Raw genomic sequence first — 25,560 nt, forward strand, 5'->3', positions numbered from 1 at the left:
ACCTTTGGCATTTTTTTAAAAATCCAGCAACAGGGCTTTAAGGTTTTCAAATAGTTTTTAAATGTCTTCAAGTATTTGTAAGTTAGAGCAACAAGTGCTTCTCTTTCTAAAAACAGTTTTGCATTTCATTCCACTTATGTGCCATCGTCAAGCTACACAATAAAGCAAAATCATAACTGAACGCATTTGCAATCCATCCTAAATTCATTTACATGGAAGCAAGCCCCATCCATTATGAAATGGGCCTTACCTCCAAGAAAGCGTTAACTAGGATCACATGGTGCTTATACACAAATATTTCATTTTTATAAGTTAATACTCTTAACAGTCAATCTATAATATTAGAAGCTAGCATTTGCCCAACATACTGGAAACTGTTGCTTCACCTCAACAGCCTTCTTTTGCATATTGGTCTTTAGAATGCTGCATCCAAACCATCATTATAACTTATGTAAATCACTAATGCATATATCAGAAACAGTATCCCTTATCCCAATGATCTCTCTTGATTCAGTGGTTATAAGCAGCATTGGTATTGGTATAGGTTTCGCCTGAATAAAAGTTAACAAGGGTTGATTGTTTACTTCAATCAAGCCACCTGTTCCAAAGTAAGTCCCAATGAAGTCAGAATGATTAAAATAGGCTAACGTTTACAATTTCAGTAAAAAATATATATAATACGAATGTCAGTTTAAAGCTATACACATGTATTATGTTTCCCTTGCCTACCAGTCAGTAAAGCTTTCCCCAGCCTTGTTGATATTTTAAACAGCAAACTATTTCAATACTGAAATACATACATCCTTCAGTGTGTGTATTTAGTTCCAAAATGGGAATGAGAAAGAAAAAAGACTAAACATACTGTATTGTCATTCATTACTTTTGTTATGATGGGGTACATTTGTCTAACAAATGGTGGGCTCCCCGAACTACAGTGCTGCACTGGCAATGCAGATCTCTCAAAGGATAACAGATAAGTTTTAAGTCATTCATCAGGATACCATCTTAAAAATAAAAGAGTTTTTTCATAGTATATGCACATAATATTAAAATTAGTCATAATAATTGCATAAATTACAAGTTTGTATGGCTACTATCTATCAAAAGCAAGTCTAATTTACACAGCTTTAGCAATTATTATTATTCTATTGGGCTACCCCATTCAGCATTTCATTTTTCCTTCCAGTAACATTCTGAGGCTGCAATTCTCTGCACCTGGGATTAAGCTCCTCTGCATACTGCAGGAATCGCTTCTGAGTAATTATATACAGGATTGCATTGCAAATGCATGTATTCCACTTCAGAACATCTGGATCAGGATTTCTTTGCTCTTTCCACTTCTACAGCTCGATACCCTGTTTAAAATTTGTATTGCTACTCTTCATTGCTTTTTCTTTAAAACAGAACCATGATATGCCACTATTAACATACATTCATGCAGACAATTGTCCACTATAGCTCCCTGGTACTGTATTTTAAGCCTGATATCTAAAAAGAAGTGTTTTTGGACTAAGGCCCACTGATTTCAATGCGCTTACTTCCAAGTAAGTATGGCTAGGACTAAGGCCTTAGTCTTTGCAATGTAAAATAGCCATAAGTCTTCTACCAATACCATCTCCCTGCTTTGCTGCCCAGCCTTCTCCATGGACCACAGCATTAGTGAATCTCAGTAAGCATATAGTAGTTTATATTTCTGTAAACAGTTGCTCATGTGCAGGTCATATACATTTGGCATGTACTAGGCTCTATGCATACGGTTCAACTGATGTGCCATTCAGTTTGCTCTTGCTCTTGCTCTTGAAGAGAATTTTCTTGTTCAAAATGCGTGTTAAAGTCCCCCCTTTTTTTCGAGTACCGTCCGATGTGGGTTGCTCTAGGTAGATGAGGTCATTATGTGACTGGCTCATTCCTGGGTCTTTTTGATGGTGCCGTCGAAGGAAAAATAGCTTTGCACTCTTTTTTAATAGCCCACCTGCAATAGGGAAGATGCGAAACATTTTAGTAGGATACGATTTCTGTATTAAGTAGCCTGTATCTGAAATAGTAACAGTCCCTAAGCGAAGCACCTGCCCCACTTTCAATTCAATTTCTCTTTTCTTTTTTAGTCATTGACTTTCTTTTTTTAAAACAGAAGCAGAAACCATAGTCCTAATTATATATTTTAGTAGATGTGCTAGAATACCAATAGCAGTACTTAGCATTTATATAGCTCTGAGTATTTACAGTAATTTATTTCAATCATCCACAACAACCCTATGAAGTGAGTCACTATTCTCTCAGGGGTGGTAGCTAAGGCCCATATGGTGGTTTTCCTATTGCTATTTAGTCATAGCTCAGGGTCTATATGGAATCTGGAGAGCTTGCTCATAGCTCACACTACTAACACTACATCATTACTGGAAACTACCCCAAATATTGCAGAGACATCACCTTGCCAACAAAGGTCTGTATAGTTAAAGCTATGGTTTTCCCAGTAGTGATGTATGGAAGTGAGAGCTGGACCATAAAGAAGGCTGATCGACGAAGAATTGATGCTTTTGAATTATGGTGCTGGAGGAGACTCTTGAGAGTCCCATGGACTGCAAGAAGATCAAACCTATCCATTCTGAAGGAAATCAGCCCTGAGTGCTCACTGGAAGGACAGATCCTGAAGCTGAGGCTCCAATACTTAGGCCACCTCATGAGAAGAGAAGACTCCCTGGAAAAGACCCTGATGTTGGGAAAGATTGAGGACACAAGGAGAAGGGGACGACAGAGGACGAGATGGTTGGACAGTGTTCTCAAAGCTACCAGCATGAGTTTGACCAAACTGTGGGAGGCAGTGGAAGACAGGAGTGCCTGGTGTGCTCTGGTCCATGGGGTCACGAAGAGTCGGACACGACTAAATAACAACAACCACCCCAAATATTTCAGTAGCAGTTTGTCTGACAATTATGTAAAGTGTAAGAACTCAGCTGTATCACTTTAGGATCATCCCTGAGAATAAGGGCATCAGGCCTTTTATTTTCCATAAAAGTATATATTAGAAGGTGTACACTTATTTGAAAGGCTTATGGAGAAGTATACACATTTAAATCACTTCACGCCAATGTAACTTTTATACAACTATAGGTAAGTAGAAAAGACAGGGCAGTCAAAGAAAAGCACTCTGTATCGCGAGGAGCCTCAGTTAAGTTGTTTAGAGACAGACAGTGATATCCAACTAAGTCATACTCAAAATCAGACCCACTGAAATAAATGGACTGAAAATAAATTCCATTGATTTTCAGTGTATCTTCTCCAAGTACAACTTAGTTGGGTATCACCCATAGGCCTAGTCTTCCTGACATTCAACTTCAAGGTTCAGATAGGAGAATTAAAGTTCTTCACTCTCCTTATGAAATTACGGTAAGAGTTTAGAGTGCTTAGCTTTATGGGGATCATTCCCTTAGTGACAAACTACAATGATAAACATATTAAACCACAGTCAAAACAAAAAAATTTTTTCCTTCCAGTAGCACCTTAAAGACCAACTAAGTTAGTTCTTGGTATGAGCTTTCGTGTATCTGAAGAAGTGTATCTGAAGAAGTGTGCATGCACACGAAAGCTCATACCAAGAACTAACTTAGTTGGTCTTTAAGGTGCTACTGGAAGGAAAAAAATTTTTTTGTTTTGACTATGGCAGACCAACACGGCTACCTTTCTGTAACTAATATTAAACCACAAAACAAGACCCAATCTACTTCAGTGTATAGCTACTTAGGGCTGGATGGCTATTATAGAGAAATGGAACTGATGCTTTATTTACTCTAGTTTATGAAGTCAGCAAAACATTTGATAGCAATTTTACCCACTGCTTTTTTTAAAAAGGTCAGGGTATCTGGCATAAGTGTCCATAGCTACTTTCAAGAAATGAAATTTTCAGGTTTATTTTATTTCTATAATGTATTTAATCCTTCAGGTATAGAAAGTAAGTATAAGATGAGTGTGGAAAAGGAATCAGTGCAATGATATGTTGAAAGTTGCATTATTTTTATTGTATGGGATTTTGCAAAGAGGCTAAGCAGGTATGTAACCAGCACAAAATGAAGCTATGATTCTAAATGAAGGATTCATTTAGCTTAGTGTCTTAATGCTAAATTTTGCAAACAGGTTATTCCACACTGTTAAGAGCCAGGGAGATTTACGGCCCCAGTCTAGCATAGTTTACAACTGCCACCTCAGAGGACAGCTCCCTTCAAAGCAATTGCTTGTTTTGTACATGTTGATTCATGTTAACTGTGTGCAATAATTTTTACCAAAATGTATGCTAAAAATGACAAAAAATTAGAGAAGTAAATAAATGGTCAATCCAGTTTCAGACTAGGCAGGTGACAACACCAGTTTTTATAAGCCCCCTGATTGGTCAGGCTTCAGAAAATCAGTTTATACTCCTCCTTCCCCCTTTCCCTCCAACTACAATGCAAGTATTGGTGCAGTTTCCCATCCGTAGTACTGATCAATAGCACTAAGAACCTGAACATCGGGGGCCATTAGCTTTAGAGGTCTTAAAACAAAGCAAATGATTATGCTACCACCTTTAATTTGTGGGAACCTGCAGACAAATAAGTCGCATGATGTTAAAAGCCTCTTTGTTGTATCATATCTAGCAATCTCACTTTATAGATTCCTAGGCAACCACAGGGTTTACTCTGTACTGCTGGGATTTAAGTTTTCGGCATGACTGGCCAAATACATTTTGCTGTCTCAGGCAAAGGACAGGTTGATGCACCTGCCTTCCCCTCCAGTGCACTTGAGTGTAGATGGCTAATTTAAGGGGCAAAGGGCAAACCACATGGCACACACCCCTCACGTGGCACACGACACTTCAACACTAGCTGCCCACTCTACCCGGTACCAGGTAACTGACTACTCAAACAAATGCTGCAATGTTTAGAGCCAGCATGCAGCACAGGAGCCCAGCTATGCATGCACACACACAATGCCTGCTGTTGTCTGTGGCACCCATTCGTGGTATAGAAAGTAGCTACTTCATTTGCTAAAGTTGTATGATGTCCCATCAAGCCACCTGTAGTTAAAATATCCAGCCAGCTCATTCCAGGCAACAAGAAAGTATAATCTCTTGTAAGGTGGGTTTGTGGGAGGAACAGCTGCCATGCACTTCCACCACCTACTATTTAAAAAATGTATCTATCCCACTTGTCAGGGTTATAGAGCATGGATCGTGCAGAGCAGGGTACTTTCTCCTCAGTGCGAACCAATCACAACCAAGCCAAACACATCTGGGACTGGAAAGAAGAGCTTTCATGGCAAAGGGCATAGCATCCAGCAAGCTCAGGAATAAGCACCTCTCCGCTCATAAATTAAGTACTGACTACAAATGCATAAAGGGTATATTCCAGGAAGCCAAGTCATGCAAAGAAAGGTTCTGTGAGCACAATGAGAAAATGGTCCTATCCAGCAGGAGGAGCCTTCACATCTGTAGTGCAGAATGACTTTTGGGCATCTTTGGTTACTAAAATTTGCAGAGTACAAAATATTCTCTCATTGCAGTAGACGTGAAGGCATACACACACATATGCAAACAACCACTTCCCTTTCAAAGTACATGCAGGAGGCCAATTCCTTTTTAGTTTTATTTGTTTAAAATGGGGGAAGTGGCTATTACTATGCACACACCCCTCTTTTGTACTCTTGATACAAGAACTAAGTTTGTAACACGTTACAAAGAGCTTGGCTTTGAGAGAAAATGTTCTCTTTCACAGCACCTCCAAGCATGAGCATTATATTTCCACAGTTAATGAATTCTAGCTCCAAATGGACTAGATTCTGTGCATTGCAGCTCAGAATGACAAGTGCTTTGCAAGTGACTTGAAATGACATGTGACAGTCCTTTTGTCTTCTAATGCAGCTCTCTTCTGCCCCAATCACTTCTGCAGGGAGTGGGTGAGATCTAAAGCACCAAAGGAACATGCAGGCAAAGGGTGCTGAATTCTCTCCCCACTCACTGCCTTCCGTCTGCAACTATTTTTCACAGAAGCTTTTCTTCTGGCTGGGCCTACTTCTGATACCTGAGCCTAGCTGGCAGCGAGGAAGGACTTTAGGGGAAGAGGGCAAAAGCAGCAAGCAGAGGAAAGACAATTTCTCCAGTTGTCTTAAGGAAAATTCAATCACACAGACTAACAGGTGTACCAACTAAGCTAGAGCTACAACCTATATGAATGGTTATGTCTACAGACACCTTTCGGAGGGGTAATCAGTATAGCCATGAAAGAAACAGATGAAATGTTCTTGGTTTGGTTTTCTTTTTAAAGTAAAAGGTTATTCAAGTTATATTAAGTGTCTCACAGTGAAGCTACACACTCTCAAAAACATCAAGACAGATAACTTACTGTGGAGGCAATTAATTCTGGTTGGCATAGTGGTCCACTTATGTTTACAAAGAGAATAGGTAAGAAATTTGGAGTCAGAAATATAGGTAAGGAGGTAAATATAATGAAGATTCAAAATATGCAAGTTCCAAGTTATATTGGCTGAGAACCTGAAGTTGTGTTTTACATATATGTCTTCCTTATATATATATAAAAACACCCTAGTTTTCCATTTTAAAAAATCCCTGCTCTTGAACTTCTCAAACTAAGATTAAAAAGAACCACCACCCACACTGTAAGGCTGTCACACTATTGCATTTTTAAAGAGCACCCACTGACACTCAATTTTTCTCTACCAAATTTAGAATTCATATAACCAGTGCTTTTTCCTGGGAGGACGCAGGGGTACACATACCCCTAAACATTTTGTGAATCTTTGTACTTTTTTCCATTTATTTATTTTTACCAATTTGAACTATAAAATAGTGATATTCTTGAGTCAAAATGAGTGTACTCCTAAACAATTTTAAAGAAAAAAAGCACTGCATATAAGAAGTCATCCTTTTGCATGTGGTGCTCTTAGAGCTGCTTCACATACCAAGTTGTACAAACTCACCAATTTCAATTAAAGTGTCACAGGACTTGCCATGGGTTGTCTGTATGCATTGGGGGGGAACTGTAGATAGTTTTGCTGACAGTACAGTGGTACCTTGGGTTACGGACGCTTCAGGTTACAGATGCTACAGGTTACAGACTCCGCTAACCCAGAAATAGTACCTTGGGTTACGAACTTTGCTTCAGGATGAGAACAGAAATCGTTCGGTGGCAGCAGGAGGCCCCATAAGCTAAAGTGGTACGTCAGGTTAAGAACAGTTTCAGGTTAAGAACGGACCTCCAGAACAAATTAAGTTCTTAACCCGAGGTACCACTGTAGTATGTATTCATAGATTGCACATAAATTTAAAAAGAGAGAACATATAGCCATCTCTCATGTTACAGGTATGCTGCCAGCACACACTGCACGAGTACACATGATGTGCTTACTAATGGTGTAGTGTGCAACAGCTCTTATTAAAGTGCTTGAACACCTTTATTTAGGATATATTAAAGCTGGGGTTTTTTAAGTAAGAAAAAGAAAGATGGTATAACATGAATGAATTATTGAAGTACAACGGAAACTAAAGTAATATGTGGACGTTTACAAGAATTGCTCATGCAATTCTTGCAATTATAGAAAACTCATAAAAAGATTTCTTCAAGTCTAAACACTTTGCTGGCCTGGCCTGCTTTGGAAGGAAGGACAGGATATATGTTTCATAAATAAAATGATATAAAACAAACAATAAATACAGAGCCGAGTACATCGTTCTTTAGAAGCCCTTTTATGTAGATACTTTTTGCCAAAACTGTACTTTCTCAAGGGTACTGCTTTTGAATGAGGTGCAGCACCCATTTACTAAGGCAGAGAGATGAGTAAATGCAGACACATTAACTAGAATAGGGGAGAAGATGGTGTTCTTAAACAAGTTTATATGTAGAATTAATTATGGAAAGGTAATGAAACTGCTTAAAAAGTGTGCTCACAATTTTATTTTTAAAAAAAGCTCCAAGAGAAATCACATTACCTTTGGATTTCTTCACAGTTCCAGGTTCCGAGATGCTTATGGAGCTCCCAGACATCTTATCACAGTCTTGGTCTAGTAGTGCATTGCTCTGCCATTGCTCGCTACTGTCATCTAAAGTCCAGGCATCATGGCTGTTTTCCTGGGGATCTTCATGGGCAGGTATTGTTTGGGATACATACAGTGAGAGTTTTTCATTGGAAGGAGACTGTGCAAGAGACCCTTCTACACTGGAAGACTCATCTTGCTTATAGGAGCCATCCATGGCTGCCGCATAGTCCATCATGAGTGCAGCTTCAGTATCCTGAGATAAATTAGTCTGGAACAGTAAAACAAAAGAGATGCAAAGATAAAACTGGTTAAGAAAAATGTATAGGAACCGAGGAGCTGTTCTAGGCATGTCCAAACCCTTGGGGGCTTTTTTGGTTATTCTGCCCTTTTGAGCAAGAAATTTATTTAGTTTTTAAAGTAAATTCTAGGGGGGAGGAATTACGTAAAGGGTGGGGTTCAGAGGATGCTGACTGATCTTACCTTTGACACCCCTGATATTATGATCGTGCTTTTCTTCCTGGGAGACTTGAGTTTTTGCTTCGCAGATTCACTTAGTTGCCGAATGGCTACCTCAGCCACAGGATCTGTGCCATTCAGCACCAGCAGCTCTGAAAAGAACGTGATTAAAAGAATCACAAGATGCAGACAAGATGCAAGATGCAGGCAACAACTGAAGACACAAAGAATCAAAGCAGGAATCTAGTAGAAAGCCAGTTATTTATGTAAACCAAGCCTTGATTTACCAATATTTTTTCCAGTGCACTCCACTGAAATGCTGGTTTCAACCTATAAAGCCTTAAATGGCTCAGGACTGTAATTCCTCAAGGACTGCCTCTCCCCATATGAACCAGCCCGAAACCTGCAATCATCATCGGAGGCCCTTCTTTGTGTGCCCCCCTCTGTGAAAGATATGGAGGGCAGCAACACGAGAACAGGCCTTTTCTGTAGTGGCTCCCTGCCTGTGCAATACTCTCCCCAGGCAGGCTCACCTGGCACCTTTCTTACATTTTTCTAGTGCCAGGCAGAAACATTCCTCTTCTCCCAGGCCTTTGTTTAATTAGCCAGTCTATGGCCTTTTAAACGGGGAGGGAGGGTATCGTTTTTGTTTGTTACTATGTTATGTATTTTTGTGTTTTTATATTGTAAACCACCCTGTGGTACTCGGATGAGGGGTGATATAGAAATTTAATAAATAATAATAATAATTCAGCTCCGACCCTTGAGTTGTGTCTTAAACTTAATGCTATATTTTTACATGTTAATATTTTTAAAGGTCTCTGTGAGCCCTTGCACAAGTAAAACAAGACATAAGGTTTACATGATGATGCATCAGGTAAGGAGCTGCCTTTCAACCATAGCCCAGTTCTCTTGGCCATAACTTACCTGTATCTGATGATGATAAAGCCTTGCTTACTGAAGAAGTATTCCGGCAATGGATTGCCTGAACAGACAAATCCTTTTCAATCACCTTCGTTCTAACAGGACTTCGGATTGGTGAATCTAATACACAGAGTAACAGTTATTTTCTCATCTGCATATTTCAAAATATATTCCTTAATCAAGCTCTACTAGGCAAGACATGCAAGTTCCATGATTCAATCTACTGGCAACTTTAAAAAAACAAAAAAAACCCAAAACCCTTAAAAACAGCTCTGGGGATTTCCAGATCGAGTCTAAACACTAGGAAGTGCATTTTTAATTCTTCCCTCCCATGACATTTCTCCCTTCCAAAATCCTTTCACCAAACCTGTTAACAGTCTTGCTGAATGAAACAGGTACGTATATTGGAAAGGCTCACAGACCAGCGCTTTAACCATTCTGGTCTTCATTTTTGGAGTTTCTATATATTTTTCGGCACATTTTAAAAGCTACCTCACTAGGTCATGGATGCAAAAGCAGGACACGAGTTCAATAGGCACAGAACTGGACATTCTTGACAATTTGTGAAAAGTGCAAGCCAGATTAATTTTATTGTGATTCAAGCCAGTCAGCTAGTGTTAGCACTTTCTCACTGTAAAAAATTCACACTTATTATGAAAGTGAGCCTAGAGTTACATTGCACAGATGCCTTTTATGCTATAGTAAATTTATAATTCATGCATGGTGGATCTCTCCACTTGCAGGCTGAAGGACTGACATGGCAGATTTTAAACAGACGTCTCATAAATTAGTAAAAGTAACAATCCATCTTCTTCATTGCTGCAATAGGATTTTATTACTTGGACATTCAATCGTGTGTGTGTGTGTGTGTGTGTGTGTGTGTGTGTGTGTGTGAATATAGTCTCAGGACTAAAGAAAACAAATGGTTCTAAAGTTGAACACATGCTGCAGACCTTCTCTGTTTTCTTGTCTGTGCTACAATATAGCTAACACACACACACACACACTAAAGAAAGAATGTATTGCAGATGTTTTTAAGTTTCCAAGTCCCCTGATGGCAGCCTGCCTTTCATCTGGTCACCAATACATTTCTAACTTCTCATTCATTTCCAAGGACTGTTCAAAATGCATCTCTTAAGTATAAAGGTAAGTGCTTGGTCAGTGGTGGAATTTAGGCTCTCAAATTTCAGCTGTTCCCTGTGTGACTCCAAAATTTGGTGCTCCCCCTGCTTCTCTCGCTCCATTATGCAGCATTCATTTAGTGCCCCCTGCACTGCGGCCCCCAGGACAACAGCACCAGTTGTGCCAACTTGATAATACTTGGTGAAGCTATCCACGCACAAAAATTAAGAAAATAAACCTTATGGAAATTCTTATGTTAGCAGCTTCTTACATCATTTTTGAAATTTTTACTCCTTGTACCCATCACTTCCTGAAAGGATATGAAAAAAGCTGCAATCTTTTTCCACATTAATTCCTTGTTTTCAACAATATTTCAGTATTTACACATGCTGGCATATGTACTTAAAGTAATTGGCTAGATGATAAAGTGTATGAATTTTTGAACTCATGCAGCTATTTGCAGAACTCAGTACCAGGCTATGCTGGTACAGGAACCAACCTTGTGTGACATCATCATGTACCAGAGCCACAGATAATTAGATAATTTATTACCTGCCTTTCATACAACTTAAAAATGTACCAAAGAATTGCTTTTTTTTTTTTTAAGTCAAGCTTTGGGAGCAATCCAAAGTTGTGTTCTATTCTTTCACCTGAATGCAGAATAGATGGTCTCCCTTCTATTAAAGGTTTGGCTTTCACAGCAGTAACAGTAGTGATCACAGTCCCACAGGGCATCACAGTTCGATCTTTCTCTACTTTTGCAACAGGAATCTTGGGGGGAACTTGCAAAGTTCTGGACTCTGAAGGTTCTATGTATAAGAACTAAAGAAGAAAAATAGTTAGGATTTTAAAATTCAATTAAGGACAGTTCAGTAGCGATAAATTGGTGATAAAATTTGGATAGGCCACATGTAAGGGGAAAACCTGCAATGTATGACCATAGTCCCGCTGATTTTTGGAAATCATGTGCATAAAAAGAGTAAATTCTGCATTATCGTTAGCTACTTTGTACTGGTATACATGTCTACCATTTACTGAAACAATTTATAAATTGTGTTGGACTAGAGGACCCCTGTGGGCCCTTCCAACTCAATAATAATTCTATGATCCTATTAAATGTTTCCAAAGCACCAAATTATGCAAAATGAGTATACACCGGAGTCATATTTCAGGGAAAGCCATTCGTTTTCAATAACTGCCTGAAAGCAAGAACACAGGGTGCTTGTCTAAGTTAAGTTGGGAGCTGATTAAAACTGGTTGGGTCAGGAGGAAAAAACTAGTTCGAGAAGCCAGCTTATAAACTTAAAATTCTACCTCTGCAGTAACAGATCCTACAGTAGAGCTACTACTGCCGAGCTGACTGTTCAGTGCAAAACCTTTGTGTCCAGAAGGCTGTCTCCTGAACAAGTCCAAAGGTACAGCAGCCACAGCTGAGAAACCACCTGCATTGAAAAGAAAAGAAATGCATTGAAATCTATCTGTACATGAATCCACTAGTAGATCAGCATCCTATTAGATTGTTGTTGCAGAAATAAAAGATTAGACACATAAAATGAATTTATCTGCAATACTTACTATCCAGTCCCCCTTTTTCTACAATCTTTACTTGCAGTTCTTTTGATTTGGCATTTAATTCACTGTGAACAGAAAAAAAGCATTTTAGAACTGTCATATAGTTTCATATTTTGCAATATAGATTACTGACTACAGCCTATCCACATCCTGGAAAGCTTCACAAGGTGGATTCCTGTCTGCCAAAATAACTGCTAAAAGGTATAAGAACCTTGCAAGAAAAATAAAAAACTTACCTCTCCACACACCTCACTTATTGCAGTATATCAAATTTACCAAAAAGTAAAAAAAGAACTTATTTGGTAAGACCACTGTACTGTCTTCAGCAATACTGAAAATGTATTAAGCTGCTACCAATTAAGAAAATACAACCTCTCTCATTTAATCGCTCTTCACTGGACAACCCAAGAGCCACCCATGTTTGTTTAAAACAAACAGCAACTAAGACTTCCCCCGCCCTGTCCCCAAGCATTGGCACTAGAATATTTAGGAAATATGATAACTTATGAATGCTTAGCAGATAGGATTTTCCCCCTGCCCCACAGTGACATCTGGAGGATAATAGAAGGTGTAACATTTCCCACTGTGCTTATTATAGTGTTATTAAAATCAGAACTTACAAGATGAATTCATCTTTCCAAGAGAAGTCCATGGGACTATTGGCTGCAGAGCTTGAAAACTTCTGCAAAGGGTCATTGAGCTGGATTGTACATACTGGGCTAATGCCACCTGCAATGAAGGTAAAAGATGAGGAGTTTGTTTCAAGTGAGAATTGCTTAAGGTACCTCTTTATGCTTTTCACATTTGAGTGAACTACTGGCAGGAGACCTCATCCAAGAAACCCTTTGGGAGTTGTGTGAGAAGTATAACCTGTACCAACATGGCTAGCAGTGCAAGGTCTGTTATCTACATGACAACAAAGCAGAAGCAAAGTTACAAGAATGAAGTTAGGAACTCGGGAAGGTTCCTGTGAGCAGAAGCTTAATCATTCCATCTTTGGGCAGGGGAATGTTCTGTGTGCACAGTGGCAAATACAGATTATTTTCAAAACAAAAGCCTCCATTTCCCTTTTGATTCAAGCCCTTAGTAGCCAGAAATGCAATTCTAGATGTATGCTAAAAAAAACTGTTTTAATGTTTGAAAGCTGCTCAGGAGACTCAAAGATCCTATTAGCTATTCATCTAGGGCTTCCTTAGGAAAAATACAACCAAACCATGATTCAAATCACAACAAAAGCAAGACTGTCAAAGACTATACTGCTCCAAGATCAATTATTATCCAAATTCGGCCAAGATTTGGAAAATAGGGGTAACAATCAGTTAAAAACAGTATGCAAAGGCAAGGTGAAGATCTCTACCCTTAACTATGGCCTGCCCTGAAGTTAGGGAAACAAGCAAGCATAGACTTGTAGAACCTTACAAAACCTGATGGGCAAGTTTTTAATTCAGCTTCTTGTAAACATGCTGCACAGTTCACAGCACACATAATGTAATGCCACCTATACCTTTTGGCTGTTCTGATGTTTTGAGTTGTGTAAGGCACTTCTATTTAATACAACAGAAGAAAGTGTTTCAGTTATTAAAATACTGTCATCAGTGAAGAAACATATGAGCAATGTAAGGTATGAAAAAGGATGGCTGGAGAGAAATATTTTTCTGTACTGAAGTTAAAAATAATATTTTAAAGAAGTATTATTATAGAAGGCCCATATTACAGAGTTCACTCTACATAAAAGAGAAAGTTCACATCTCTCTGGGGTGTTTCCCAGTGGGGTATAGGCCACCCAGTGTTCAGAGTGCAAGGCAAGTTCTTTCCTAACCTCAGAAGCAACTCTGGGAATTTTATTTTGGCAAGAGTGTTGAGAAATGTCTCCTAAGGGCCTGGAGTCCACACATGGAACTGCAACTCAAAAGAAAAGAAAGCAATTCGTTTGAGGTGTTAGCTTGCCATACGATGTGCCTCCTTGTGAGAGTTCTCCACCCTACATACAAAATCCTGAAGCTTCAGAGAGGAAAAAGAATAAACCAAATCTCAACCAGTCATGTATCCCTGAGGCAAAGCCCAAGCCTTTCTCTGCAATTATGGGATATAATTTGTGACCACTGCTTGTTATTTTTGCAGAATTAAGAGATTATAATATGGGGACAAAGGGAAGTAAAACCAAGTTATTTACCCGCAATGCTTTGATTGGTCAGTGTAGCTTTGATGTTTTTCATCAGCAGTTTTAGTTCATGAGCCCTTGGAGGTTTAGGAGGACTGGTGCCCTGAGGCACAACACCTGTTTTTTGTACATTCTATTAAAAGGAAGCAAAACAAATAAGATTGTTTTAGATAAACTCCAAGCAATTTATGTTCACATCAATTAACTTCCAACAGTCATACATATGTGTGAACTGGACAAATAGATTTAGCCAAAGCCCTGAGTCATAACTTACCACAGCACTAATGAAGATGGAGGCACAGCAGTGACAAATAAAAACAGACTTTAAAATAAAAATAGATAAATACCTGCAATGCCTTTACATCTGTAGGTTTTGTACTCAGAATCACAGAGGGAGATGCTGAATTTATGAGATACCGCAGCAGACCTTTAAGTGTTTCTGATACTGCATATGCCCCAGCTGTCAGGTCCTAAAAAGGAAGAATACATTGATACATTGCACTGCTTGTAAAATTCAGAAGCTTGGTTCACTTTCGAAAGACACCACAGCTATATTGCTCTACATGCACTGTACTGAACAAAAACAGATTTTTGCTCCACTTCTCTGGGCTTAAGTTGCATCAGGAAAATGGAAATATGTGTAGACATAAGCTCCTTTCCTATGCTCTTACTTACAGCAAAGAAAAATAGTCAAAGCAGTTTGTAAAGCCATGATGCGCTCAATTAGATCAACTTTGTCAAAAGCCAAGTCTAAAACAGCCAAGATCCAAGCAAGAGATCACACTGATTGGCTTACTTCCTGGCAAGGCCCCACAAGTCATTAATAAAATTGCTGATCCACACTGCTCACCAAGAAGGGCCTGCGGTCATAATGCTGCATTATGACTATTTAAGGAGAAGGCATCATTTACTCTGAACAACCTTGACAATTCTCTGCATTATTTTAAAAAAGCAATTCCTTTGTGCAGATGTCGATCCATGTGCAACATTTAGCTGTGGATAATGACTAAGACAACAGAATATCACCTTTAGCTAAGACCAGGGTAAGATACAGGTCATGTATGCATGTTGTCAACACCCTTTGAACACACACTGTTCTTCAATACTTCAGTCATGTACACCCCTCTGCTAACCTCCTTATTCTTACCCCTAAAAGTTGCACTGCAACAACTTAAATACCAGTATTTGCTTTAGTGCCCCTTTTCTAGTTCTGAATATTCAGCGGGAGACACAGCAGCTAAATCCAATCCTGCCTCCTATCTGATATTTTAGTAGCATGACCCCCATAAATGCTGCCACTCAGGTGGGGTCTCTCAACCTTGACTTTTAGAACAGAGAGCTTTTAAAAACCCCTTGTAGGATGAGAAGGCCATCCATAACATCCCCTCAGCACACAATTTTGGGCAAACAGCGGCCCTTTTTGTTGCATCACAAAGTGCTTTTAAGTCTTCCAAGCTTGGTGTGTGGGACAGGAAACTAATCCTCAAAGGGGGTGGGGAATGTAAAAGAAGTCTCGTTGGGTGTGTGGAGTTAATCACTGTTCTCTGTGAGGCAAATATTAAAATATCTGTAGACTATTATTAAAGGTGAGCATTGGAAGCAGTGGCTTATAATTACTCATGCAAAACTGACACCTAAACATTTAATTTGAATCATTTCAAAGAGCCATGCTTCCAAGCCAATATGCCATGGATTGCAGCTATACATCTTCTCCTAAGTAAGCTGCCTTGGAAGCAAGTCTTTCTAGGTGTCAGATCAAGGTATTAGTGATTATTTTAAAAGTTAGAATCAAATTTGCATAAGCTGCTGCAAACATAATCATTAATTTAACATGTAGTTTTGATGGAAATCGTGCTAGACACAAGCAAATGCTAACAGACTTACCTCCTGTACTTTAGTAGGCTTAATTTCAGTGTTTGTTTCTGAGGTCCAGATGAAAGACCACTTGACCTGAATGTCTTCCTCTTTGGATTTCATTGAAAGTTTCAGCTGTAAATACGATATCATTAGCATTTTAGTTTTGCCCATTAACAGATCTTGTACCCTAATTCTACTAGTTCTTCCAGCAATTCACAATGGTTGCAATTCATCAAGCAAGTACTGGGAATTTCCCATTGTCGGAATCTGAATATTTTGTGCTTGTAGATTTTTTTTTGGCCTTCCATAGCCACAAAGGGAGCCCAGTCACCCACACAATTCATTGATAACCATAAACAATCAGATCAATTTAACCTGCCATCATTTATAATTCACGCTTGCTAAAAGCTGAGCCATAGCAGTCTCTAACTGCATATTAGGGACACAACATTTCATAATGTCTCCATATCTGTTTATATTTAGAATCCTGGTTCTGAGGGTTCAGTCAAACTACAGCTATTAAGTTCAGATGTACTGGCAAACTATGGTTTGATTCAATAAGAAAGTAATGACTTAAGCTTTGCATGCAAGGGGGGAAGGAATGGTTGAGCCTACACATCTAAACCATGGTTAGCAGAATTCTTCAAATGCAGTCAATATTAAACCCGAGGAGGACTTTTCAAAAGTTCCACTTACTAGACTATCTGGGCTAACCTAATAATAGAAATAAATAAAACTATAGGTAAAATTTAGCAAAACAAATTACCTGCAAATGAAGTGGAGACAGTTTTACACTGTAAGACTGACATTCCGAAGTAACAGATGAAGAAACAGAAGAAGGATTGGACATACTGACAATAAAATGAAAGGCATTTCCAATTACATTACAAGAGACCACCTGGAATAAAAGTAAAACTTGGCTTTAGAGACTGCATACACACATTTATATTGGACACTATTATGTGCATTTATGTAATTGACTGTCACTCACTGACAGTAGAGTTCAAGCTTTCATTGTGGCAACACATGTAGTCTAAAATTAAAGGAGGCCTCTCCCCCACCTCCTCAGGTGAATACAACTGGCATATAATACTGTCCATTGTATCAAAAAGTCTAATTTTAGAACCAAAATTATATTCCTCTAAAGACAGAAATAGAATAAAGAAGTGAGGACCTGCAACTCAAAATGGTGCATTATATGCCCAGCTGCTGACAAGAGCATTCAATGTTCCAGCAAGTATTTGGGATTTGTAGGGGAGCGGAAAGAGAGAAGTAGAGGGTTTTTCCCCCCCTTTCCCACATTCCTGACACCTTTCCCTCCTACGTTGCTATGTAGAGCTAGCCCTGAGTCCAATCACTCCACCCTGCCTTGCACTGTATTGGAGAATGAGGAAGTTTCTAGGGAAAGGGAAGAGGTGGGCGTTTTTTCTTCCCTCCCTCCTGAAACTGCCCTGGATTGTTCAGGGAGTTTCCCCCACAACCAGGATACAAGCTGTTTGGGGCTTCAGCAGGTCAGTTCCTACTCTCTCCCCACCCATTTCATTTTCCTTTCCTCCAAAACTGACATACTCAACTTTCTATGGAATTTTGAATGTATGTGTTTGTGGGGGGGAGACAAGGGATGTCAAATGAAATAACCAGAAAATGAAATTTAACAGGAAGATATATTAAGTTAGGGAACTAGCTCAGTTATTTTCTGCAACATGCTCTTAACAGGCCAGTTGCTCTGCTTCATTGGGGGGGGGGGAACCCTTTACACAGGCAGAAGCAGAACCCCCTCACTTTTTTCTCCGCCATGCAATTTAACTGAAATCAATATTTTTAAAATTTGTAAATCATGCCCTTACTGTTTGTGGCTCTAAGTTTAGTTATTAATACAATCAGCCTCTAATGCAAATTCATTTGCCTGACAGATTTTCAACATCCTATTAGAATACACAAATATATTATTTAACTTGCTTGCTTTTCAGCTACAGAGAGATTTGTGAAGGTTAGCTCAGGATGGTCAGACAAAATTAAGAAGACGCTTTCTTATTACCATTATTAGTCTGGCTTCTGCTGAAGACCAGACCAATGAACCACCACGATTCGCCTCTAGGCTTACCTGCAAGAGTACAACATTTTCTCCCCGCCCCAGATTCCTTTCCCACAATCTTTGCAAATAATAATGGCGAAGGCTATTAGAAGCACATATTTCTCTTTCTCAAGCTATTCTCTTTCCCAAGAACAGGCTTGCCTTGCAATTCCTATTAACTATTTCTTGTTTGCTAACTTTCAAAAGCAGAGTAGCATAACCCTAGTCATTAATCCTGTCATTAAGAGATCTGTGCAAATTTTACATAGCTAACATGGAAAAGGTTGTTTATTTACCAGCATGATGCACAATTTAGCCAAACCTTTTTGTGAGAAACATCACAAGTAGCAAATTGGGAAAGACTGTATTGATAGAAGAGTGTCTGTGCATGCACACAAAAGCTCATACCAATAACAAACTTAGTTGGTCTCTAAGGTGCTACTGGAAGGAATTTTTTTAAAAAAATTCGACTATGGCAGACCAACAAAGCTACCTACCTGTAACCAGAACGGTATTGATAGTTAGTGAAAACTATAAACACATACTTCTGGGCATAGTGGTATTGTTACATTACTAGTCCTTATAATCGTTGTATTTTGCTACAAAAAAGAAAAGACTGCAAATATCCAACTCTCCACTCAACAGCCAACTCATACAATACTCTCAGGACAGACACCATAACAGCAAGCAGGGAGCCCCTTACTGTGATTCCACTGGCATTATTTATCAGCTTAAAGAAGTCTTTTAGGCTCAGTAGGTCTTATTCCCAGGTAAGCATACACGGGATTTATGCCTTAAATTGTCACTATGGTTCCTAAAGCTGCAACACTTACAATTTTCCCCAGCAGTGATGTTTTCAGGTGGCAAATTAAGTGGTCTATACTCTTTTAGGGTCTAGAGTAGAATCTACTGAAAGGAACTCAGGGAGAGGGCTCAATATATATGTATCAAACAGCATAACCAGGTCTCTAAAGTACTCATTGGGCATTTGACAAGTGTGTTTATGTTAACAGGCAGTGATGAGACAGTGACAGGGGGCTGCCCCTGTTCTGATCAATTGTTCACTCCTGTTGAGGAAAGAGTTAGCTAGCAAAATGCCTGAAGACAGCTCTAGTGATCTTTCTTCCTTGTACTGATCAGGCCCAAATCTCCTTAATTTCACTAGTGCTAGGTAGCTATTCATCAGCAGTAAAGTATTCCAACAAAGAAATCGGTTAACAAGGCACAGTGTGTATGAATAGTTATGCTACTTCAGGCTGTTACTGAAGAAGTCTTCACATTGCATTTGTCAATATAAGCTAATCCTGGCCATAGCAAGAAAATTATAAAAGAGGATTATTGCTACTGTATGATTTTCTGTTATCAATATTCACAGGCACGTGACTGAGAGGACACACCCACTGCTAGAGAAAAGCATGTATTTAACAATGAAGTGAAAGTCTGCAGAGTGCCACTCCCACAGTTCACAACAGTTGGAAATTACAGACAATATTATGTGAACTTTGTTCAGGGTGTGCCTTAAGCTAAGAACAGCAGGAACAGAGAGATAAAAGTGTAACTCCATCCAGAAAGGCCAGCCTACAAGATGAAGGCATACCTCAGACTAGGCTTGTTTACAGGGGATTAAATTGAACCCTTGATCCTACTCCTGTTTTGATATTATTACCTTTGCTCACAGGAGTACTTCTGCAACTTTTGAAGCCAGAAGGACTTGTGCTCGTGTTTGCTTCTCATGGAGACACTGGTATGTCAATTCCTAGCATACTTGTGCCTGATTTGCGAATAATTGTCTTCACTGGAGTGATTTCAGATACACTCCAGTGAGAACAGCCTTGCAAAAAAGCAGTCCTAAAATTTTTTGTAGTACCAGTTAAATTAAACACTACGTAGTTTGCCAACCACATCAGGAGCCTGACAACCAAGTCGGTTGGCATATTACTAACAAAGACAGAGTTCTTAATATGTGATGTTTTTAATTATTTCAGATTTTAACTAGGGCTTTCTGTGTATTCACAGGGTTTCTATTCCAACATCAGATGCTAAAACACTATGCATATGCTTCTTAGAAAAACAAAATGCAGCCCTTACAATTATATATCCATTCCTGGTCTTTATATTTGTATAGCTTATATTTTATGGAATGCAGTTTCTAAGAGGGCAAGTTATTAACCAGTTGCATAGGGGCATACTGCATTTTTAGTACAGACCACTTTATTTGTGTATATTAATGATCATAATGATCATAAAAGAAAAAGGCAATCAGAGACAGACAGACAAAGATAGGGTGTGCAGTCCAATAAAGAAAATAACAAATTGTTACACTGACTGATATGTATCATTTTAAAATTGTCCTTGACCCAGATCTAGAGTTCAGAAATTCAAATGCATACATTTTGGTGGGGATGGGAAAATGAGACAAGAGACCCACAAGGTAAGGAACTATCAGGTCAAGCAAGCTCACCTTTTCATCAGCAGACTTTACCACACTTACAACACGTTGTACCACAAGCTCTAGAGGCTGAGGAGCTGCATGTTCTTCAAATGTAAACAAGCGGGAGTCCTGGGGGAGAAAAGTAACATTTATTTGAAATAGTTTCCCAAGGCAGAAATGCTTCTGAGTTCCAGTTGCTGGAAACCACAGGAAGGAAGAATGCTCTTGAGCTCAAGTCCTCCTTGAGAGTTTCCCACAGTCATCTGGATGAACATGGTGAGAACAGGACGCTAGACTAGATGGGCCATTGGCCTGATCCAGCAGGCTCTGACGTTCTCAGTTCCCTGTTTGGCATGGGCTTCAGAGTATATGTTATTATTGAAGTTCACAGATTCCAAAGAACCCGAAACAGCTGGATGTTCAGCTAAATTCCAAGTCCTAGGACTAAATTTAGGAAGAAATATTTGACAATTAAGTATGCAAATATGCTTGCCATAACAGCTCCTTGATTTCATCTGAATTAGGTGTCTGAGAAGCTCAACTGCTTATATTAGAAGAGCCAAAAAGCAACTTATATTTATCTTGCTTAGTAATGTGTGCCATAAATCATGTGGATACAAGATCGTCACCTAACTGTGTCACCTAATTATTACTTCAGTATAAACAGAAACCAAGTAATGGCTACTTAATACTGTGGTGGACATAAGTTTAGTTTTAAGAACTAACCCCTGTGAGCAGTCCATGTCCACCCCATACTGACAATACTAAACAGAGTAATTTTACCAACAAGTTACTTAGCATTATACAGCACTTTAGAGTGTTCAAAGGATTCACATTAACTCCCCCAGTCTTCCTAATGACTCTTTAGGGTAGGCCAGTATTATTTGTATAATTGCAAATTTGGGGCTAAGGCCAACAGATTCTAGTTCACCCAAGGCAATCTTGTAGGATGTTGCATCTCATTGAGGACACTCTTAGGGTTGTGTCTGTGTATGATTAGGGTTTGCTCAAATATTATTGTGGGGTACAGCCTCCAATTCCTTATTCATTTCTACAAATATTATCAAGAATGCTAGGCATGCAACAATAATTGCCAGTAGTTTATACAAAACTGCAGTGAACAAGATACAGTGCTTGGGTTGTCTCATACAAGACAATCTCCTGGAAATGCAATTGCATGATTTGGGGTGGCCCAAGTATGAAATTGGGGTGAATAGCCCCAGTTCCTTATTTGTGTTTTCTGAGGTTCAAGTACTATGCAAAACACAATGTGTTTTTTGCTCTGTTAGACTCATATTCACAAATATTATTAAACTGACATTACCAGCTGTAGCTGGGGTGTGTGTGTGTGTGTGTGTGTGTGTGTGTGTGTGTGTGTGTGTTAAACTACATGCTCATACTTTCAGTTCATTATAATATACATGAAAGCTTGAGTCATGGGATAAGGAGAATGTGTGCATGAATTCAACTGTGCTTAGCTTATTTTTGGTTGCTATTTTGTTACTGTTGCTATTATTGTTTTATAGATTATGAAGGCTGAAGTACTTTTTGGATCCTATAATATGATTTTTGTTGTAATTGTGATGTTTAGCTTTTTTTAGTAGTTTTGTTAATAGTGTTTTATAGATCGCAATTGTTTGATTGATCATTTATAATTGTTTTGCTGGTGATTCATGCTGTATTTGTGATGTTCTATTATTGAATTGTTATTTATAAGCAGATTTGGGATTCATTTGAATGAAAAGTGGCATAGAAATATAATTGATCAATCATTGGCAGTGGAAAGGAATACAACTCCTGTTGAACACAAGTAAACTTTAAGCAGTGCTGAAAGCTCTATTGCAGATGTTCTGAAACTGTGGCCAATGGAAAGGTTGCTGAACAGCTGAGACTTTCTGTTCTTGGTCCTGCACTCAAGCTACTGCTGCTCCACTGGCTTATGACAATTCACAAGATTTTAAAATGTGCAAAAAAAATTAACTGATTTGTAGGAAGGACTCTATGAACTGTAAGCAGAGACACTGTATGAACTTTTGTAAACCCCCCCCCCAAATCTTTAATAAAAACATTTTTTTAAAAAAGAGTCATGGTCACTTAAGACTGGGTACATTTACCTTTCTCTTTTGTACTTTCAGTCATGTATAATGTGATTTTAATGACCTGTTCACATTTGTCAAGTAACAAATAAGTAAAATAAATAAAGCTAGCACACCCCTTCATGGAAAAATGGAGAATTTAGTAGTCATCTGCATTGCTAAAAATTTAGGATTTCAAGCCTGTGTGTGTGTGTGTGTGTAATCTCTTGAACTTGCAACATTAGCAATGGAGTCACATTTAACTACAAACTGCTTATTATATGTTGCGTATGCTCAGTTGTTACATTAACATTCTTCTCGAGTCTGTGATGAAGCAGAAGAAGCAAATCAGAGTTTCACTGGCTTCCTGATGACAGCATTGTTTTGAGTTGGACGGCTCAGTGAGAGAGTAAAAACACATTGCACTGCCAGGCAGTGAACTCATCAAAAGAAAAAGGATGCAGTTGCTTTCTTGGAAAGGATGTACGGATGCAAGGCATTGTTACTTTCCTATCAGCTTTCCTACAGTGTGCTTGCTTCCTAGCCTTTGACCCCCTCACAATTTACAGTTCAATTTGCAGGTTTTTTTGTTTTTGATTTAAAGTTATTAAGATCTAATGGAACACAGACAAGCAACGTGCTAGGTCAGGTATCATTAACCTTTCCTGACCCAGGACCCAGTTTTAAACCAAACATGCATTTGGGGACACATTTCTTAACCTTTTACCATACATATAATTGCAGGGTGCTAGTCAGAGGCATGCCTAAGGGTCGGTGAAACTGGCCTTCATCGGGGTTGCAGGCCTGGGGGGCACTTGAGCAAAAATCACCTACCAGGCTACGGAGCGTATATATGTGTGTGGCGAAGCACTGAAATTTAGGATAAGGTTCCCATCCTTCACACAAAGGGGTGCAGTAAAATGATTTTTCAGGGGCGGGCACCAATAAGGGACCCTAGGTATGCCTCTGGTGGTAGTGCTCCTTTTGCAATCCACCTTGGCTCAGGCCATGATCCACAAGCGGGTCGTGACCTACCAGTTGCAGACCAATGGGCTAGATGACTATGCACGGCACAACCACTTTGATTTATATTTTATATAAATTTCATGAAACAAAAACATAATAGCAATAATAATAAAGAGAGCTCCTGGGGGGCAGCTGCCCCTCTAAATCAAGTAAGTAAATAAAAAAAATTTAACTGACCAATTTCATCACAGATAACTCAGTTCTGTCTCCCCTAACAAAAAGCCTGTCCACTCCTTAAAATAAATCATATCTATGCCCATAGGTGGGAGAAAAGGAGGCTAAATGAATGAACGCTTGGGATAGGAGTTTTAAGGGATAAGGTAAGTGAACAAAATCACAAACAATAGTGAAGGAATTGCTCCATTTTCCAGAAATTCAAGAAAACCCAGTGAGTCTATACATAACCTACTTGCAAATAGTTGTCTGGTAGCAAGGAGGAAAAGATCCCTTCTTTTAGATTTTAGATTTCAGGTTAAACAAAATTACACTGATCATTCCACATAAAGTCTCACTGATTTTAAGCAACTATACAGCCCCTATACATTTATGCTTGGGCGCTTATCAATCACCCTCTGTTGACATCAACCAAGTCCACTCCCTAAGCAAAGCTGAAAGGTCCTGCCAGTGTGTGGTCAACGAAAATCGCCTGCTCTCGGATCAGTGCAACCAGTGCAACTCACAACACTTAAGAATCGAGCAGCTTTTACGGTGCAATTCTCATGGCACCTTGACTTGAGTGCAAGTTCTCTGCCCGCCCCCCCCCAGTAAATATTATTTGTCGTTGCTCAATTTCAGACTGCAGAGCGCCTTAGCGTATCCCCCTGTAGTCTGTTTGCAGCAAAAACAGCACGCAGTTTTGTTGTGGCACCTTCCAAGACTAACTAAAGTATGACGATGGCGGAAGCTTCTCTGGACCACGGTGCGCTTCCTCAGGTGCACGAAGTCCTCTTCTCCCGAGTTGCAGGTCTATAGGACACAGTTTGGCGAGGCAAGATCGCGACCAGCGAGGTGAGAAGGAACTGCAGGGAATGGGATGGCGAGCCCAGCTCCCTCCGGAGACGGAACCGCGCAGAGCTCGCCTCAATTCTTGGTCTTACCTCCCTTGCTTTGGCTTCCCGGTTAAGCGCCGCTATCCAGGCTTTCTGCCACTGGCTCCTCCAGCTGCTCAGAGACAGCAGCCAGGCGAAGAGGGGACCCTCGTCCTGGGGCAGAAGTTGCTCCGGCGCCGGCGAGGGCTGCCTCCTGGCGCCTTGCCGCAGCGCGCCCAGGCCCCACTGCACCAGGTAGACGGCGACCACGGTCAAGGCGGCCGCGAACAAGGAGAGCAGCGAGAGGCGCTGCAGCTCGCCCAGCCAGTAAGCCAGCCAAGACATGACTGACCATAATGAGGGGAGCGGCGGGGGAAGCCTCCTCACATGGCAGCAGGATCCCTCCCCGCCTCCCCGCGCGCCTCAAGGCATCGGGCTCCTCCGCGTCGCCGCCGCCACCGGCCCACGAGGAGCAAGAAGAAGAATCCCCTCCCCGGAGGGGCGAGAGCGAGCAGCCCCGGCGGCGAAAGGGCTCGCGAAGGACATTCGCCTCCCTCAGCGAGAGAGAAGTCGCCCGAGCCAGGAGGCAGCAGCGAGCGGGACCCCAGGAGGAGGAGGAGGAGGAGGAGCCCGCGTCACAGGGCAGGACCTGCCCAGCCGAGCCTTCAAGCAGCGCCACACGCGCGCAGCTACCGCAGCCGCCGGCCGGGAAGAGGACGAGGAGAAGCCTTCAGAAGAGCCGCCAACAAAGCGTGCTCCTCGGCCCCGGGAAGCGGAGGAGCCAGTAGCCGCATCCTGCCCTCGCTCCGCT

General features: G+C 40.1%; 1 protein-coding gene across 1 annotated transcript; it reads right to left on the reverse strand.

The window, feature by feature from the left end:
• On the reverse strand, positions 1 to 25,094 carry C2CD2 (C2 calcium dependent domain containing 2). The gene is made up of 14 exons (XM_053386788.1): positions 24,819 to 25,094; positions 20,651 to 20,749; positions 16,882 to 17,013; positions 16,143 to 16,247; positions 14,606 to 14,728; positions 14,271 to 14,391; positions 12,718 to 12,826; positions 12,101 to 12,162; positions 11,840 to 11,967; positions 11,176 to 11,347; positions 9,407 to 9,523; positions 8,504 to 8,631; positions 7,976 to 8,291; positions 1 to 1,972 (listed from the first exon to the last, which is right to left on the reverse strand). The coding sequence occupies exons 1-14, from the start codon at positions 25,092 to 25,094 to the stop codon at positions 1,746 to 1,748; spliced, it is 2,115 nt and encodes a 704-aa protein (XP_053242763.1). The 3' UTR covers positions 1 to 1,745.
• Between the last annotated feature and the right edge of the window lie 466 nt (positions 25,095 to 25,560).

The sequence above is a fragment of the Podarcis raffonei genome, chromosome 4, assembly GCF_027172205.1.
Source record: "Podarcis raffonei isolate rPodRaf1 chromosome 4, rPodRaf1.pri, whole genome shotgun sequence".
In the NCBI taxonomy this organism is placed as follows: Eukaryota; Metazoa; Chordata; class Lepidosauria; order Squamata; family Lacertidae; genus Podarcis; species Podarcis raffonei.

Excerpts from the sequence above, each read along its gene's own strand:
- C2CD2 (XM_053386788.1), bottom strand. The coding sequence starts at position 25,094 with ATGTCTTGGCTGGCTTACTGGCTGGGCGAGCTGCAGCGCCTCTCGCTG. Across the intron at positions 11,348-11,839 it reads TAGGATCTGTTACTGCAGAG|TTCTTATACATAGAACCTTC; the intron begins GTAGAATTTTAA and ends TTTCTTCTTTAG. Across the intron at positions 9,524-11,175 it reads ACCATCTATTCTGCATTCAG|ATTCACCAATCCGAAGTCCT; the intron begins GTGAAAGAATAG and ends TCTGTGTATTAG.